The 16,029-nt window shown below is 35.9% G+C and overlaps 1 protein-coding gene across 2 annotated transcripts in view; it reads right to left on the bottom strand.

Annotated features, from left to right (window-relative positions):
* The window catches only part of LOC135082356 (uncharacterized), a 155,652-nt gene that overhangs the window by 8,025 nt on the left and 131,598 nt on the right, over window positions 1-16,029 (bottom strand). For both annotated transcript variants that reach the window (XM_063977144.1, XM_063977145.1), the window contains 9 exons: window positions 5,843-5,996; window positions 5,064-5,225; window positions 4,517-4,616; window positions 4,166-4,304; window positions 3,653-3,819; window positions 3,002-3,081; window positions 1,269-1,436; window positions 889-999; window positions 1-802 (listed from right to left, as the gene is read on the bottom strand). The exon at window positions 1-802 is cut by the window's left edge and continues 1,071 nt beyond it. In XM_063977144.1, the coding sequence (XP_063833214.1) occupies window positions 1-802; window positions 889-999; window positions 1,269-1,436; window positions 3,002-3,081; window positions 3,653-3,819; window positions 4,166-4,304; window positions 4,517-4,616; window positions 5,064-5,225; window positions 5,843-5,996 (1,883 nt within the window). The remainder of the gene's footprint in view (window positions 803-888; window positions 1,000-1,268; window positions 1,437-3,001; window positions 3,082-3,652; window positions 3,820-4,165; window positions 4,305-4,516; window positions 4,617-5,063; window positions 5,226-5,842; window positions 5,997-16,029) is intronic.

Raw genomic sequence — 16,029 nt, 5'->3', positions numbered from 1 at the left:
CTAAACTAGATTTGCTTTGGCTCTTAGACTCCCCTAAAATAGCGGCCTTTTTTAGTTTCGTCCAAGGTTTCTTAGTTTTAACTTCCTCTTTACTCTCAGTGGTTTGCAAAGGTGTTATTTCAATGGAAGCTTTATCTATTGGAATTGGTTTGCTTCGTTCAACTGTAGCACTGTCATTGTCTTTTTGAACTCCAAGCAATTTCAGCTTATCTCTAAAAGTTGATCCTACAGCTTTAGCTGGTGATTTAATTTTGCTTACTACTGAATGGGGAATAGATATTAGGTTACTTTCTGTTTTAGGAGTAGGCTCAACCACTGCTGCGGGTTTTTCACTAACATCTTTATTTAGAGGCTGACATACAGCAGTGCCGTCACTTTGCACTTGTAATATCTTATCTTTAAAACTAACTTTAGGTCGAGAAGCACCATCGCTAGAGCCAGACGAATTCTTCCTAGAAGTTTTTGTTGTGGGACTATGTAATTTTCCTGGGCTACTTGATTCCGAACTTTTTCTGATAGGACTGAGAGTTTTAATCGTTGGACTTAGGGGACTTTTTATTGAACTGGGGCTGATAGTATCTGAGCTTGAAGGTTGATTGCTGGTTGATGGTGTCAGCTGATTCTTCTCTCTCTCTTCCTTGGCCTTAAGGAGCAACAATCTTTGAAGGAGAGGAAGGCCAGCTCCTATGACTTCTGCTTCTCCGTCAGGAGCAGAGCTGGTTGAGGGGGTGGGTTGTGCTGGAGGTGGGGATATGACAGAAGATGTTGAATGCCTTTGTTTCGCTACTTTTTCTTCACGATCCTGTCAAAAAATATCAGTATAAGTAATTGATATAGCATGATCAAAACTTTTATCAATATTTTATAAGAATGACGTTGGATTTGTACCTGTTTTTCTTTGAGCAGTTTCAGTCGCGACAGCAAAGGCAGTCCAGCTCCAATTGGCGAGATGCACTTTTCTCCATCTTTACTGCCTGATGTAGTTTCCCCATTGATATCCTGTAACGTGAAAAACTAATTAGACCAGCTCAAATGTTTGACTGATAATTTATTGGGCTGTTGGGACAGAAAAGTTCTGGACTGGCAACCATAGGCCGGAAGATGTAGTGTGCAGTCTCGCACTAGGTGGACCAACCAACGATCTGGTGCAGGTCGTGGGAAACACCTGGATGCCTGCAGCGCCGGACCTGTCATGGAAATTCTTGGAAAATACCTTTGTCCAGCAGTGGACGTCATTTTTCTGAAACGAATTAATTATTGCTACCTACCTCATGGTTGTGCGGTTGTGAGTCGTCGCTCTCAACTCTCGGCATCCTCCTAAGGACCTTGGCGTCGGAGGTACCAGTCCTTTCGGTCCCTGCTAGGGCTTGCAGTTCTAGGGATTCCCCGGAACGGCGGGTAGCTCGGGACCTACTACGGATCGCGTTGCGGATACCCTACGAATGACAGGGCAGGTGAGGGGACAGGTTGTACTATCATAATAATAGAAGTAGTGGTAAGGCAAGCTATATTTGGGACGTGTATAAGTGCCCTAGTAAGGGCCTATGTACTGAATAAACTATTTGAATTTTGAATTTGAAAAGGGTTGTGAATGCAGTATCAGTAGGTACCTACGTTAGTAAAAAAATGTGATAACTGGTTAGTTAGTTTGAGTTAGATTTTCAGTTCTTATCATAAATGACTGAAATTAAAATTATTAAGGAAGATTTTTTTAGGTTTGGAACATGATGTAGTAATGAGTTTTTTAATTTAGATACTGCAAAGAATACCTATTAATACAAATTTTGTCCATAGAATAATTTTTAAGACTATCAAATAATTAATCATGGAAAAACCTAAAAAATCTACCATTTTGGGTAGGTATAAATCGTAGGTAGTAAGTTCATAAAGTTTTAAAGAAAAAAGAAAACTGTTCTTGTTCGTTCTGTTCTGTTCAACAAATAAATAATTTATATCATCACCGTTTTATTAGCGTTGTAAACAATACACGAAGGCAAGTCTTTCGAGACAATTCATTAATCTGTTTCGTTTCACCGAAGGGCGATTAATCTTGGCGCGGAAAGCGCTTAAGAGCGGATTCAGACTAGCGTTTTACATGCGCGTTTAAGCTCATTTTTGTAATGTGACTATTCCCATCGCTGTTACTTCTGTGTAGCCGAATCTAAACCCAACAAGTGAAAGTCAAGTTTGTCCCGGGGGAAGTTAAACTGTCACAACGAAATTAGTCGGCATAGGAGGAGATCGAAGTTCGGTTCGACCTCGAAAACACAGGTAAATGTCCTTAAGAGAGAGAGACCACTTTCGGTTCGAGCGGACACGCTGAAATATGCACTACGCTAGTCCAGTTTTTTGTAGCGCGTTGTAGCGCGCGTGTAAACGCGTATGCAACGACCGTAGTAGGTATACGCGCAGAAAAAACTCTAGTCTGAAACCGCCCTAAATGTGAGGGTAAACGAATTGTGTAAGATGGCCGCTGTAAATTGTAATCCCTCTCAAGTCGGATAAATGTAGGGTGTTTTAATTTACGTCCCAAAATGAACTTTTTTTTAAATGTATTTTTAATTTAATAAGTTTTCGTTGAATTAGAAGCGATGACCGAGATTTTTTGCACCTGTGCTTGCGTGAATTTTTGTCAGTTTAGGTGATATTTTAACCTAACTTATTGAGAAAAATAATATTTTTTAGTGGTGAGTTCAGAATATTAGTCAGTGTTCCGAGTTTTCAATAGGTACGAGTACCTACACTCTAATTACCGTGCTAAGGCTGAGTTGCACCACCTAACTTTAACGGTAACTATAACGATAACCGGTGTTTCTTGTATGACAGATTTTTGACGTTTGTCAAAGTTAAAGTAAGATATTGCAACCCAGCCTAAGTATGTTTTAATTTTTAATCTAGTTCGGAAGACATTTGCCTTTAAACTAAGATAATTTTGTAAATAACTGATATAACTGTTCTAAGTACCGTATCCCAAGAGTATTAGAAATATTCTATTACAAACCTTAACATCGCTCCTTATTTTATGCACAATACGTTTTGGGCCGCTGTCGTCCCCAGCTATCTTGTCCGGGCTTAGGTCTCCTGAAAAACAATTTACTAGGGTAAAATACTAAGCAAAATAATAGAAATTTATGAGGAACTTATAGATAAAACTGGCCTTTATTTTTAACTGACTTCTTTTAAAGTAAAATTATCCATTCTGTTAGCTCTAGAAACGAAGAAACTAAAGCCACGTGTGCTTTTTTCCTTGAAAAACATAGAAATAACAAATTTTGTATAGGTAATATTAGGCAGCAGTTACCACTAAGTAAAGAGTTACCCCAATTTATTTTGTACTTGGTTATCATCATCCACTGCAAGAAACGTCCTCTGCGATTTACCAAAAGCAAATGAAGGATTTGGTCTGCACTCCCCACAAAGGCCAGACGGATTGGGGAGGCTTTCGTGCTGTATAACTTTATAAAAAAACCCTCCTTTTGGCGCAGTCGGGTAAAAAGTGTTCAAAATCTATTTCGTTGTATTGTGTGGTGATTTTACGCGACTCTACAGTCTACGGCATATCAGACTATTAATTTTTGTTTTAAAATGGAACTTATTGCAACTGTAAGATACCTTATGTTGATGTGCTGTTGTCTATACATCAATGACTCACTTTTCGCATGTTTCCGAGACATGTTCTTCGCCTCTTGCAGTCTCTTCCTGCCCAGGGTTTGGAGTATGTCCTGAGCTTCGGGGTAGTCCTTCATGGCTGCTAGCACATCTTCCCGGGACAGCGAGAACAGTTCCGAGTACCCTACAGATCGCACGTCTGCTGTTCGCCTGTAGACATGGAAGAAATAATGCTAGAGGTCCAGGATATGAGACTGATGGAGCTTCAAAGTGGTAGAAGAAATTTGGAACACAGATGTAGTGGTACAGAAGAGAGATGGCCGTTTTGTAGTTTTTGGTGTAGCGCTCAACACCAGCAAAGATTTGGATCTGTATCTGATATCTTGCGTATTCTGATTGATTAGTGTATTCTGGCTCGGTTCTAGATTCAAATATTTCAAATAAAAAAAAGTGCTGTGCTGATCTTGAGATGGTCTGCTGACTATCCACAGGACACGGTCATATTCGAAGACAAGAGAAAATCGTATCCAGGTTTGATTTTATGTTATCTACTTACTTGTTAAGTCCATCCAGGTTCAGTATTCCTATTTCCCCGAAGAAGTCCCCAGCCTTCATAGTGGTCAGAACTCTTCCCGTTTCTGATATAACTTCTAGAATTCCGTCTGCTATAATGAACATCTCCCTGGCCACTTCCCCTGCAATTATAATGGTCTTAAAATAGAGCTCTGTAGGAGTCCTAACATCTATGAGTAAGTTAGTTGGTTATTTTTCTAAATGATACGTTAAATAATTGAAACACAATACGTTACGAAATAAAGTAACATTATTATAGACGTAAACGTAATACAATAATACAAAATAGTACCTAGATACAATTGCTTTCCAAATAATTTGTAAGCTTACTCACCTTTCCTACATATTGAGTCTCCTGGCGTAAATATGTAGGCTTTCATTTTTAATACTAGATCATGAAGGAACTCTGGTTGACACTCTTGGAAAATAGTAACCTGTGAATGAGAAAGAATTTACCATTTAGCCCTTACTTACATGTGACATATTTTAATTTTTACACACATAAAATAAGATTCAATATCAGTAAAATAAACGGATTTTCTCAGTCTTTAATTTATTTTAGTTTAAAAGAATCCATGGTGCATTATTCTTTGAGCCAATTATAGACTTTGGCAATTTCGTACTTAATACGATACTAAACTGTTAATGATATCAACATAAGTAAATGTTCGGTGACAGTATTAATCGTCCTTTCTGAAAGTTTTTTGACGTCTATCACAAGAACTTCACCTTATTTAGAGTTTTACTAAACCTGCCGGGTTAGGATGTGCGCCGTGATAAAATCTTATCCACTATTTAGGTGACAAATGTTATAGGCTTATTGCGTAAAATCAATAAAATGCTTATCCTAGGCCTACTGGAAGTTATATTAATTCTTTTACCTTCTTCAGCACGCTCAAGTTGACGTGCAAAGCCAGCTCAGTCTTCAGCTTGTCGGGCAGCAGGCCTAGGGCGGTGTTGATGTCGCCGCCTCCCTGGATGCGCCCGCGCGACCACGAGTAGTCGTACCAGCGGAGGACCCTGCGCTTCATCCCTCCAGGGACCTGAGGAATTGAAGAGTGTCTTATAGAAATTCCTTCGATTTCAAATAGTGAGCATCCTAGTAGTACAACAGGTTTTCGCAGGATATATCAGGGAACTGAGGAGCTGAGAGCATCCAAATGAATAGAGAGCAGAATTTGGTTGGATATATCTGCCGCCTGAGGAGTTGAGCGTTTTATAGAAGCATCCAAATTAGTCAAAAGCACATAGGAGGAGTTTGAAAAAGGATTTCGTTGCGGATCCCAAGACTGACAACAACAACAGTCAAACTTTCCTCCGGCCGGGACAAAGTTGGCCTTCATTGGTTGGGTCCTTATTGGCGGTCAAAGTGTAGATCCTGGCTACACAGGAGTAGCAGTGGTGGGAAAGAAAGTCCCATAGGTTTTGTTGGATACCCCAGAGACCTGAGGAGTTGAGTCCAAACTCTAATAGAGAGCAGCTAGGTTTGATGCACCTGGAATCTGCAGAGTTGAGTGTTTTATGAAGCATCCGAATTCTAATAGCAAGATTGGATTGTTGATTGAAGACAGGATTTGGTTGGATACATTTTTGGGTAAAACAAACTTGTCAATTTCCAGACTTGCACTATCCTTCGCTTCAGCATCAACTTTCTACTTACCTTATGGTGTCTCATGTACGTTTTGGCGCCATCCAATAGCCGTTCGAACTCCAGCCGGTTGGCGTTCCTGTTCGTGATGACGTTGCCCACCTGCCCGACTATGGTCGCGAATATGAACACGCCGATCAGGTAGCTCACGATTGTGAACACGTATCTGCCGGAGAGCGAAATTTTGAGAGCCATAAGTTGATCTTCTGACGGCGAATAACAATGTAAATGGTCGTGGCCAGTAAGAATCGAAGATTTTTAAGCAAAGAATTACGTCTAATGCTGCTTAAAATTCACGTAAGCCTTGGGCCTCTTATGAACAGTCCCTAGACATGGTAATTTATGGCAAAAATCTCCGATGCCTACTTAATGGCCAAAACGATTTACATGCAGTTCATTTTATGAAGGTCTAATTTCATTTTATGAAGAAAAGCAGGAGAGTGAAATTTGTATGCCATTACTTTTTATTAAGTCTTCCTGTTAAAAGGATATTGATAGACAAATGTTATTCGTATCATTTCATGGCAAACGACATAAATGAAAATTAACACACAAGACACACAGATATTTTATGTTCTGTATTTTTCCTAAATTGATATTTTAGATTTAAACGTTCGCGTTCTTGTAAAATAATTTTGAATGTAATTGCAATTAATTGTAAGTTAAGTAAGTGGGTAGATACACTTGTATTAAAATCACCTGAAAATCAGTTATAATAATAAAATCAATAATATTATGGCTAATAAGTAAGTAACCTAGATAAAATTCTTACAAACTATTTAACTTTAATAAATGTGTTGCAAATAAAACTTAGGACTCTACAATAAAGTCTTCAAAGATTGATTACTAAAAAAATCTTTAAAAAGCATCAATGACAAAAATAAATCGACTAAATTAAAACAAAATAAAAAGTGCAAAGTTTTCGAACAGTTGCGGTAAGACAAAACACCCCAAAAAACAATTGAACGACGAGCGACTGACAAAAATGGCGGTTTCAACAAATGAAGGCTGTTCGAAAACTTTCGGAAATCCCGTCGATCCATCGATGAGTAACAAATAAAATGAACAAATAAAAAAACAGTTTCATGGTCAAGAACTTTGTATTGTTGTTACCCTCAAGTCGCTGCGAGCGAACAGCCTCCAAATTTCTGCCGCCAATTTTATATCGGCTGTTTTCGTTCCACAGATATTGATTGTGAGTAGATAAAGTTTACAATGGTGTCATATAACTTTTGTTTTTTGTGCCTTCGCTTTCACGGTTTGCTTTCAGCCACAGCGGAATATAAGCTTTATTGGGACAGAATACAGTATTATGAAATTTTGCGTGATATTCCATTTATGAAATTGCTTTTTCTCTTTTTTTTCAGCCAGGAGTAGTAGAGCACGCATTGTGCCAGGTGGGAAATCATTCTAATTATTGTTTATCCCCTTTATAATCTGTGATAATAAGGTCTATAACTCACCAATTGTTAAACCCTGAAAAATATGTGTGGAAAGAAAACAGTGTTCGTATAATGGAGTAAATAAATTAAGTACTTATAAATTGCGATTGGTCAGATCAATTCGCTATTCTATTGTAGGTGATTCCGAGTAATATAGTGGGTAGATATCGAATCGGCGTCAGTTTTCCTTGACCTACTTTAGTTAGGTCTGTCTATGATTAATTCTGTCTTTTGTTTTGTATATTGCATGGGCAAGTTTGGTCGTTCATAGGCCTTATTGACGTGGTGTAATATTAAATACCTAAGTAATAAATTAATACGTTATTAGTTCCAATGAATTAGGTCATCTTTACGAAAGTTTATCAACCTGTAAGAAATATTATTGGTAATTAATCCCTTATTGGTTTTAATAAATTAAATGTAAACGGACCACTTCGTTATAATAATATCTAAACCATTAATTTGGCTGTCAATTTGTCAAATACCCATCAAAACTCTTTGAAGCTACCAATCAAGGCTGTTTTAAATTCAAAACCACTTCGCAAGTTTAAACGAAGTGCCTAAATTGCTGATTTGGATGAAAAAGGTATCAATTCGACTTGTTATTTTTAAAACGGAGTACTAATAAAAAGGGTTTTAATGGTAAAAAATGCTTTTAATTAACTGTGTAGGTTTTCAATATCCTATATCATTTTCATGTGAGTAAAAAATAAAAGTGGTCGAAATAAAGTTCAAGTTCAAAGTTATACAATTAGGTAGACTGTGTTTGTCCTATTTGGGAATTGAACCCAGAACCTTACAAGCCGGGAGAGTATCTCCTTCATTAAACTAGACCTTAGATTGAGTCTAAGGCACCTGAAATTCTCTAACACAAGTTTTAACCCAAAAAATTACTTAAAATTTCGTTGTTGCCAATTTTTGTAAAATGAATATACCTACATTTTCTGTTATGTTCTGCGAGGTTTCGCATGCATGAAAAAAAATGGAATGACTGCGAACGTGATAGCGTTTCAAAAAAGGCATCCTTTCCGCACGTGCTTTCATGGCCATATCGAAAATTATTTTAACGCAGAATAAAAATATATTTTTTTTTGTTTCTCATGGGAATATGGATTTACCGAGTTACCGTTATTCGTTATTCTAGCATTGACGTCTTGAGCTATATCGCCTTGTAGACCTTGTCTATTGCCTTCAATCCCGGATTAAGATTTATTACTGCTCAACTGGGGATGGATTACAGGTAATAACGATATTGATGGCTGGCCTCGAAGATTGGAGCTGTGTTTACTATTACTACCGAAACAAAATGTAGTACATAGGTACATACGTGAGTAAATACGAGCCTTTATTAGACGTAGGCAATCTTGTAACTCAATAAGGGCAACTAACATTAACGTAGAACTCTCTATGGTCAAAACAATTTGAGATAACCTAACTATATTTGACGACATAGTTAAAATATGAGATGAAAATTCAGACTACGAGTAAGTATAATATAATTTTTTGTCATGTCTTAAGTTACAAAATTGAATGCTCAGTAGTTGTGTTCAATGGTTAAATGCGAATATCAAAGTTCCTCAATCCGTCTGGACAGGTAAATCTTCCATTTACCCTTATCAGGGAGATCAGAGGAGACTATGCCCGTTTTTGCCAATAATCCTTAAATTTTAAGTGACCTCTATAAAAACAAAATTCCTGTGATGTGTGACCATAGGAGTCGCTTAAAAATTAGGGATTGATGGTAAAAGCGGGCATAAATTACCAGATAATGTTGAAGCAGTTAGTTACTTTCAACCACTGATGTTTAGTTCCCTTCTGACCCACCGCACTACCAAACCACACTACCAGTAGTGTCGTGGGGAATATTTTTTCCCTTCTACACTACCAAGCCAGTAGTGTCGTGGGTAATTTTTAAGGGCCATACATCTTCATTCCCATCGACACTACTACCATAACTAAATGTAAAATTTGTAAAATTTTGGATTGTTTTGTAATAAATTATGTTTATATGCAACCCTAACCTCTGTGCAATTTTGCAGTTTGACGGAATTTCCTGAAAATAAAATATTACCTAAAAGGGATTATGTACATGTTACGGTTAATGTACAAGTAAAACGCTTTCAAATGATACCAAACACGGCATATTTATCTTAACTTTATTTTTTTAATCTGTATGGTTTGTCCGCTAGAGGGCGCCACATTAGATTGTTGTGAAACCCCATATAGCCTATAACCAGCGGACAATTAAGACGCTTCTAATGATTATGTCATTTGTCGAATTCTGATAAGTATAGTCTATCCAATATAGCTTGATTAGAATGACGGCTGTCAAACGAATGTGACTAGTGCTGGGAATGTTTCGTACGGTTCACATAGATGTATCGATAAGTTTTCGAAAAAATGATATAAAAAAATGCACCCAATTTTTCTTCATATCTTTATTCATAAAAATGACAATTATGATTTAAATTTAAAGACAGTAAAATTTAAAATTTATGTCAAGGGTGTACCACCTAAGTCGTAGTCATTATCATTAGTGTTCTTCAGTGGTTTTTTCCTCTCGCTAGAGGGCGGTGGGCATCTCTTCTAGAGCAACGGTACTATGAATACCCAAAAAATTACCGGTGATTGATTTCCGATGTTTGATTATTTAAGAATGAAATGTTTTTTGGTTTTTAATAGTGAACATTTAGAAAAACGTATAACCTGACTTAAATATGTTAAAAAATTAGTTAGAAAAAATTTTGTTAACACCTTCGCTGCCAGCCTAAAAATGGCACTGTTCCGTTCGGGCCATGGGGGACAATGATGGGCGACACTTTAACTTTCCGTTCGGGCCGCGTCGGACAATGATGACCGCGAGTCAGACCTATGTTTAAACCTCTGTATTGAGCCGATGGACAGCATTTCTTCAATAATTCCCATATAAGCTGACCCGCGCGGCTCCCAAGATTAGTGTACGTCACTTGGTTCTCAGGTAAAGCTCGGACTTAGAAAAAAAAATGTGGATAACGGTAGCGCAATAAAACATGGTAATTATACAATGCATTTTTGCAAATTTATCAACTTTTTAGCAAGATAATAACGGTTTATTAATTAAAACATATCGTTTACTTATTTTATATAATTTATAATATGCAGGACAATAAAAAAAAATTACTTTCATTGTTGAACAACCACTTTGTATGAAGGGTTGGTACAGGTACTAAGTTCTTTGTACAGCTACAAAACTTATGCCATTTAAAACCTTATTAGTGGCATAAATTATTGTACTTATTAGATGCTTACACCTAGCAGGATTGTCGAGAAAAATAGATTTGTTTAATGTATGAAAAAAACATTTTTTCTCTTATCGATACTCTATTCTAGAACTTTTTTTATTATTCATGTAGGTCAAATTATTGACATGTTAAATCAGCTATGTCATTATAATTATTTTTAATTTTAAGTATATTTTTAAATATTATTTGTAGATATACTGACAATTCAATATTGTTTTGAAAAAAGAACCGATCGAAAGTGACACTACAGTGATGGATGAAAAATTCAAAATACAGTCAAACAATTTCTAAAACGTCAAGTCGCAAAAATTGGATTAATAACCCAGTTGTTAGTAGCACCTTTCTGTAAATTTCATAATTATATGGCTGTCCAACGAGGCAAAAATGGGAACTAATAGTTCAGTATTGATAGTAGCGCCTTCCTGACAATGCCATAGCTGGGACGGCTCAGTTTTGGACAACTTTTATACAAATTATTGATAAATTCAATTTTTTAAATAAAATTTAAACCTTTTTTAATTAAAACAATTTGAAAAAAAAAACACTTTTAGCGTTCCTTTTACGGTATCATCGATTTATTTATTATTATTTTTAATCACTATTTAAGACTTATCCTGCTAGTTTCATTTCTCATTTTATACCTTATAATATTCCTATTTATGCGTAATATAATATATCAAAAACCTACCAATGTACAACTCTTTATTTTTTTGGTTGTTCTCCTTTTTTTTTGGATGCGAGCGGGGATGGTCGACAACATGACCGCGCGGCCCTACGGAACGGATTTTCGAATTTTCGCTCGCTGGGGCCATGGGGCTCAATGATGTCCGACGCTTAATAATTCGATGTAAAGACTCAAAAAAAACTATATGTTAATAAAATCCTTTATTTATGTTTATAATGTAACGATTTAACAAATAAAAACAATCGACGAAAATTGAAAAAAATTGAAATTTTTACTTGGCCTGGTAGGAAAGTGCAGTGTCGGACAACATTGACCGCGTTGGCGTTCAATGTGTTAAATATGTTAAAAAATTAGTTTTAATTTAATATGACATTTGTCGATATGTCCCAACACTAACATTTTTGTAACTCGAGATAACCTTGTAGAGACGTCGTTAATACTCTAGCTTGATTTTTATAATTTCGAATTACTACTTATTGGTGTAATTTAACGCTGCATTTACACGAAATTAATATTTTTATTGGAAGCACTGTCGTCGAAAATATTGTTTGTAGGTCAGACATGAATTATTTCTTGTCCGCCAATATTTAGCTCTCATTGATCGCTACTACAAAGTTATGTCGTTACTTTTGATGGCAGCTGTCATTCTAATCAAGCTATATTGGATAGACTATAGTTTAGAAGTTACGAGGGAACAAATGAACATACATACATACATAGCCTGTCAAAATCATAACCCTCCTTTTGCTTTGCCGTAGTCGGGTAAAAATAATTTAATTTTTGTTTTTCTTTCACGCAAAGTTATATAGGTATAAGCCCTTTTAGGTAGGTAATAATTTATTTTCAGTGAATTCCGTCAAACTGCAAATTTTCACAGAGGTTAGGGTTGCATATAAACATAATTTATTACAAAATAATCTAAAATTTTACAAATTTTACATTTAGTTATGGTAGTAGTGTCGATGGGAATGAAGATGTATGTTACCCACGACACTACTGGCTTGGTAGTGCAGAAGGGAAAAAATATTCCCCACGACACTACTGGTAGTGTGGTTTGGTAGTGCGGTGGGTCAGAAGGGGTTTAGTTTCAGAACCCAGCTCAGACCCATTCGGTAAAAGCATTTCTTCAGGAATCATTACGAGTATCATATTGCTAAACTTTTCTACTGTTCCTACAGACAAATATTTAAGCATCAGTGAGTAAGTGCAGTCATGTGCAAGTCACAAGCTCAAAACTTCATCGATACGGTCGTTAATGGACCAACTTGTGATAGGTTCCATTTGTAAGTTCTTGTACTGGAAAATTGTTCACGATCACTAAAACCGTAGCTTCATTAGCGATGTATTTGTAATTAATCCAATGACCGCACTTTTGTAAAGTTTTAATTGATTGTGTTTCAAATTACAGTGTTGCAAAGTTTTAGGTTTTGTTTAAAGGTTTCAAAGCTTTGAACAGAAAACCTTTTTGGTTGAATATAAGTACAATATTTTATACTTTTTGGGAGTTTAATACCTAACATACTGCTTACATGATTGTCAATAACTATTAATGTGGTAATTTGAGAAAATTTAAAATGAAGAATTTTGAATTCTAATAATAACTCAAAATAAAACAGATTTTTAGGTAAAATTTACTTGTCATTTACGTAGGATACATAGTATAAGTAAACAATAATATAGGTTTTTGTTTCCAAATACTTACGATAATTAGCTAGCTAATCTCAGTATTTAACTTGTGGCCATCATCTATTCCTAGATTTTATTTAAGATAGCTTTTAAAGTACTCTTCTTCACCTTCCAGGAAAAATCCTGTAATCTTATTTACCGTCCTTTCCCAAGGAACAGTCTCTTAGATTAGGTTGTAAATTGAATTTTATTTGCACTAAGAAGGCTTTAAAGGAGTTTTAGTATTGTCCCCACACTCGCTTTGTTAGTACACGGAACATTTAAAAGTAGTTAATACTATCGTCGGATGCGGCAGCACTTTGCTCTTAAGCTCAGACCACACTGTGGCCGTAACTACAGTACAAAGTTTATTTAACTCTGTAAAACAAATTAACAGATATATTAGAGGTTAGAAGCATTGAAACAAAAATATAGCACACTTCTATAGTTAAGATTTAATAAGAACTAGTAGTGACTAATAATTCATTTCATGAAAATCATACAAACTTTTTCTATTAATTTAGAGCGCGTTACCGATCAAAAATGCTGTTTATTAAAAAATATTTCGTATCGCTAACATGAGAAATGATGGGCAGTTCATCCAAACTTACATAAATACTCTTTGTTATTGACACATACTATTTGCTACTTTTCGTATCTTTTTTCTTTATTTTTATAAAAATGCATGGTTCAGCGATTAAAACGTGACTATGTAGGTACTCGTAACTGTCAGATAAACCACAGTTCATTACGAATTTAAAGTATTCGCTACTTAATCGTTTCGAATTTAAAGAAAGCTTCCAATTTCCGGGACAAACTTGACCTTCACTGGTTGGGTTTTATTGACGGTCAAGCTGTAGCTCCTGGCTACACAGGAGTTGCAGCGGTGGGAACGGGAGATGGGAATAATCGTGTAATAGCATCCACTAGTATAGTCCTCCCCTTAGAAATTTATCGAGACGTGCACACGCTTTAACGACGTTAAGAGTTTAATAAAATTCCCTCACTAGGCTTCCGCTTACGTGATGGAGCCATTGTCAAGAAAGTAGACATCAGACTATACATTTTTGTTGCATAATAGCACTTAATACCACTACATAAGATTTTCAAATTCAAATTCGTTTATTTCTTTAACTTAGCCTAGTTCAGTTACAAGTTGTTGGAGCTTCCTGTTAAGCAACAGATGTTGCTTGTGCTAGGAAGCACTGCTCTTCTATAACAATGTATAACAGAGGTAGGCAAAATTTTAATTGCGTTTAGTGTGGATAGAAGAAAATAAATAGATGACTGCGTAAGATGGTCTAGTGTTAACCATCATGTGCTACTTTATTAGGTAAGAATTGGGTATTAACCACCACTCCCCAATAATTCAAAAGCACAACTTTTGTTAAAAAGGCACTCATTATTTTCTTAAAGACTAAATTAGTTTTAAATTACCTGTAAATTAAGATTTTTGGTTGCATTATAAATTAAAAAAGTAATTTAATTGAGTTGACAAAATAGTGATGTCACTGGCTAGTATTGCCACACAAAATCTATGGGAGAGTCTCGATTTGACAGTTTTAAAAAGTACGTCAATTGATTGGTGGTGGCAAATACCCTAAATAATGATCTTGGGATAATCATGAAACCTTTTTGGGTTTATAGTAATCGTTTTAGGTAAGCTACCGTCAGGTAAATATCACTTGCGAGGAGTTACGGTATCATGTCCTTTTAAACATGTTTTTCCAGCCTTTTTGATCAGCAAACAACGGTCAAAGTTTTTAACTTTAATCGGCTTATACAAGACCATTGATGGACGTAATATAGGGTTTTCCTTATTGTTGGCCTCCAGGGGATCGCCATAGCCGTAAATAGGTCATCGGTCCACTGGGTATACTGTCTATCTATCTACCCGTGACACTTTTTTTGCTCATTTTTATTATTCATCTTCGGATATTAGATATTTGTGCTCTCTAGTGACTTTTTTCTTTTGCTCAATACATTTTTAACGAAGGTGAAATGTGATAAAAACGAGAAAAGAAAATTGGATTATTTTCTTCATAATAGTAATCTTGTAACGTCATGTTACTATGATAGTTTGACGATATTAGTTTTTACCAAAATCTTTTTTGTTTCGTTCTCAATACTCGTTATAAATTGAGTATTGTTTATAAAAACAATAATGTAAAAGTGGTATGATAAAATCAAGTAAAATGTTTCAATCGATACTGTCAAAAGTTATAAAATATCGTTCCCAAGTTACCGTTCCCAATCAGCCTGTGCCTGAGCAATGATATAGCCATTACCGATATAATCTTTTGTCTTTTACTTAACTTGGAGGGGCGCTAATGCGCCATTAAACAAGTTGTTTGAATTTCATTAAAATTCATTTTAATGAGAGACCCGTGGCGCCATCTGTTGGCGCTTTTCCACGGTTTGCGGAGCGTGGAAGAAGGAAACACACAGGGACGTATTGTTTCGAACTTTCTAATATTATTTAGGCCCGATTCGACCAAAATTTTATCCAAGAATAACTTCTGGTATAACTGGCACATGGACAGTTTCAGTATGGGAAATATGTCAAAATGACAAGTTTATTCTGAGATTATTATTTACTCTTGTTTGGTCGAATCCACCCTTAGAGTGGGAATATTGTGCTTGTACCGATTTACACAACGAAGTAGATATTAGGCTTGAATTTTTAAAAGCATGGTTGACGATTCCATGTGAAATTCGTTTATTTATCATTTAGCCTGATCATGACTTTCCATCAGGTGCGATGCAGGCTAAAAGCTTCCCAACGAAAAGATTTGATTACTCAGTTTTCTCTATCATAGTGAACCCAAGTATTTTTGTAACATTAGCAAGGAAAAATATTCCTTGATGTCTTATAAAGAATGATCAAACGAATGCCCGTATTCATGCGTTCCAGTGAAGATTCCTATGTGTTTTATCACTCAGCCCGTTTAGGTTTTCTTAAAGGTCAAAGGGTCCCGTTTCAGTAACATTCCTCAATCCTCGTTCTTTTCATCCTTTCGCATTATTTGGGTCGCTTGTTTTCTCTTCATGTGGCCAATTAGTTACAATTTATTCTATATCGAATACGAATTGACGAAAGCTTTACGTAAATGTCCAGAATCGTCA

This window comes from Ostrinia nubilalis, chromosome 21, assembly GCF_963855985.1.
Source record: "Ostrinia nubilalis chromosome 21, ilOstNubi1.1, whole genome shotgun sequence".
NCBI lineage: Eukaryota > Metazoa > Arthropoda > Insecta > Lepidoptera > Crambidae > Ostrinia > Ostrinia nubilalis.
The sequence above is the reverse complement of the archived record's forward strand: the minus strand, read 5'-3'. Positions and strand labels throughout refer to the sequence as shown.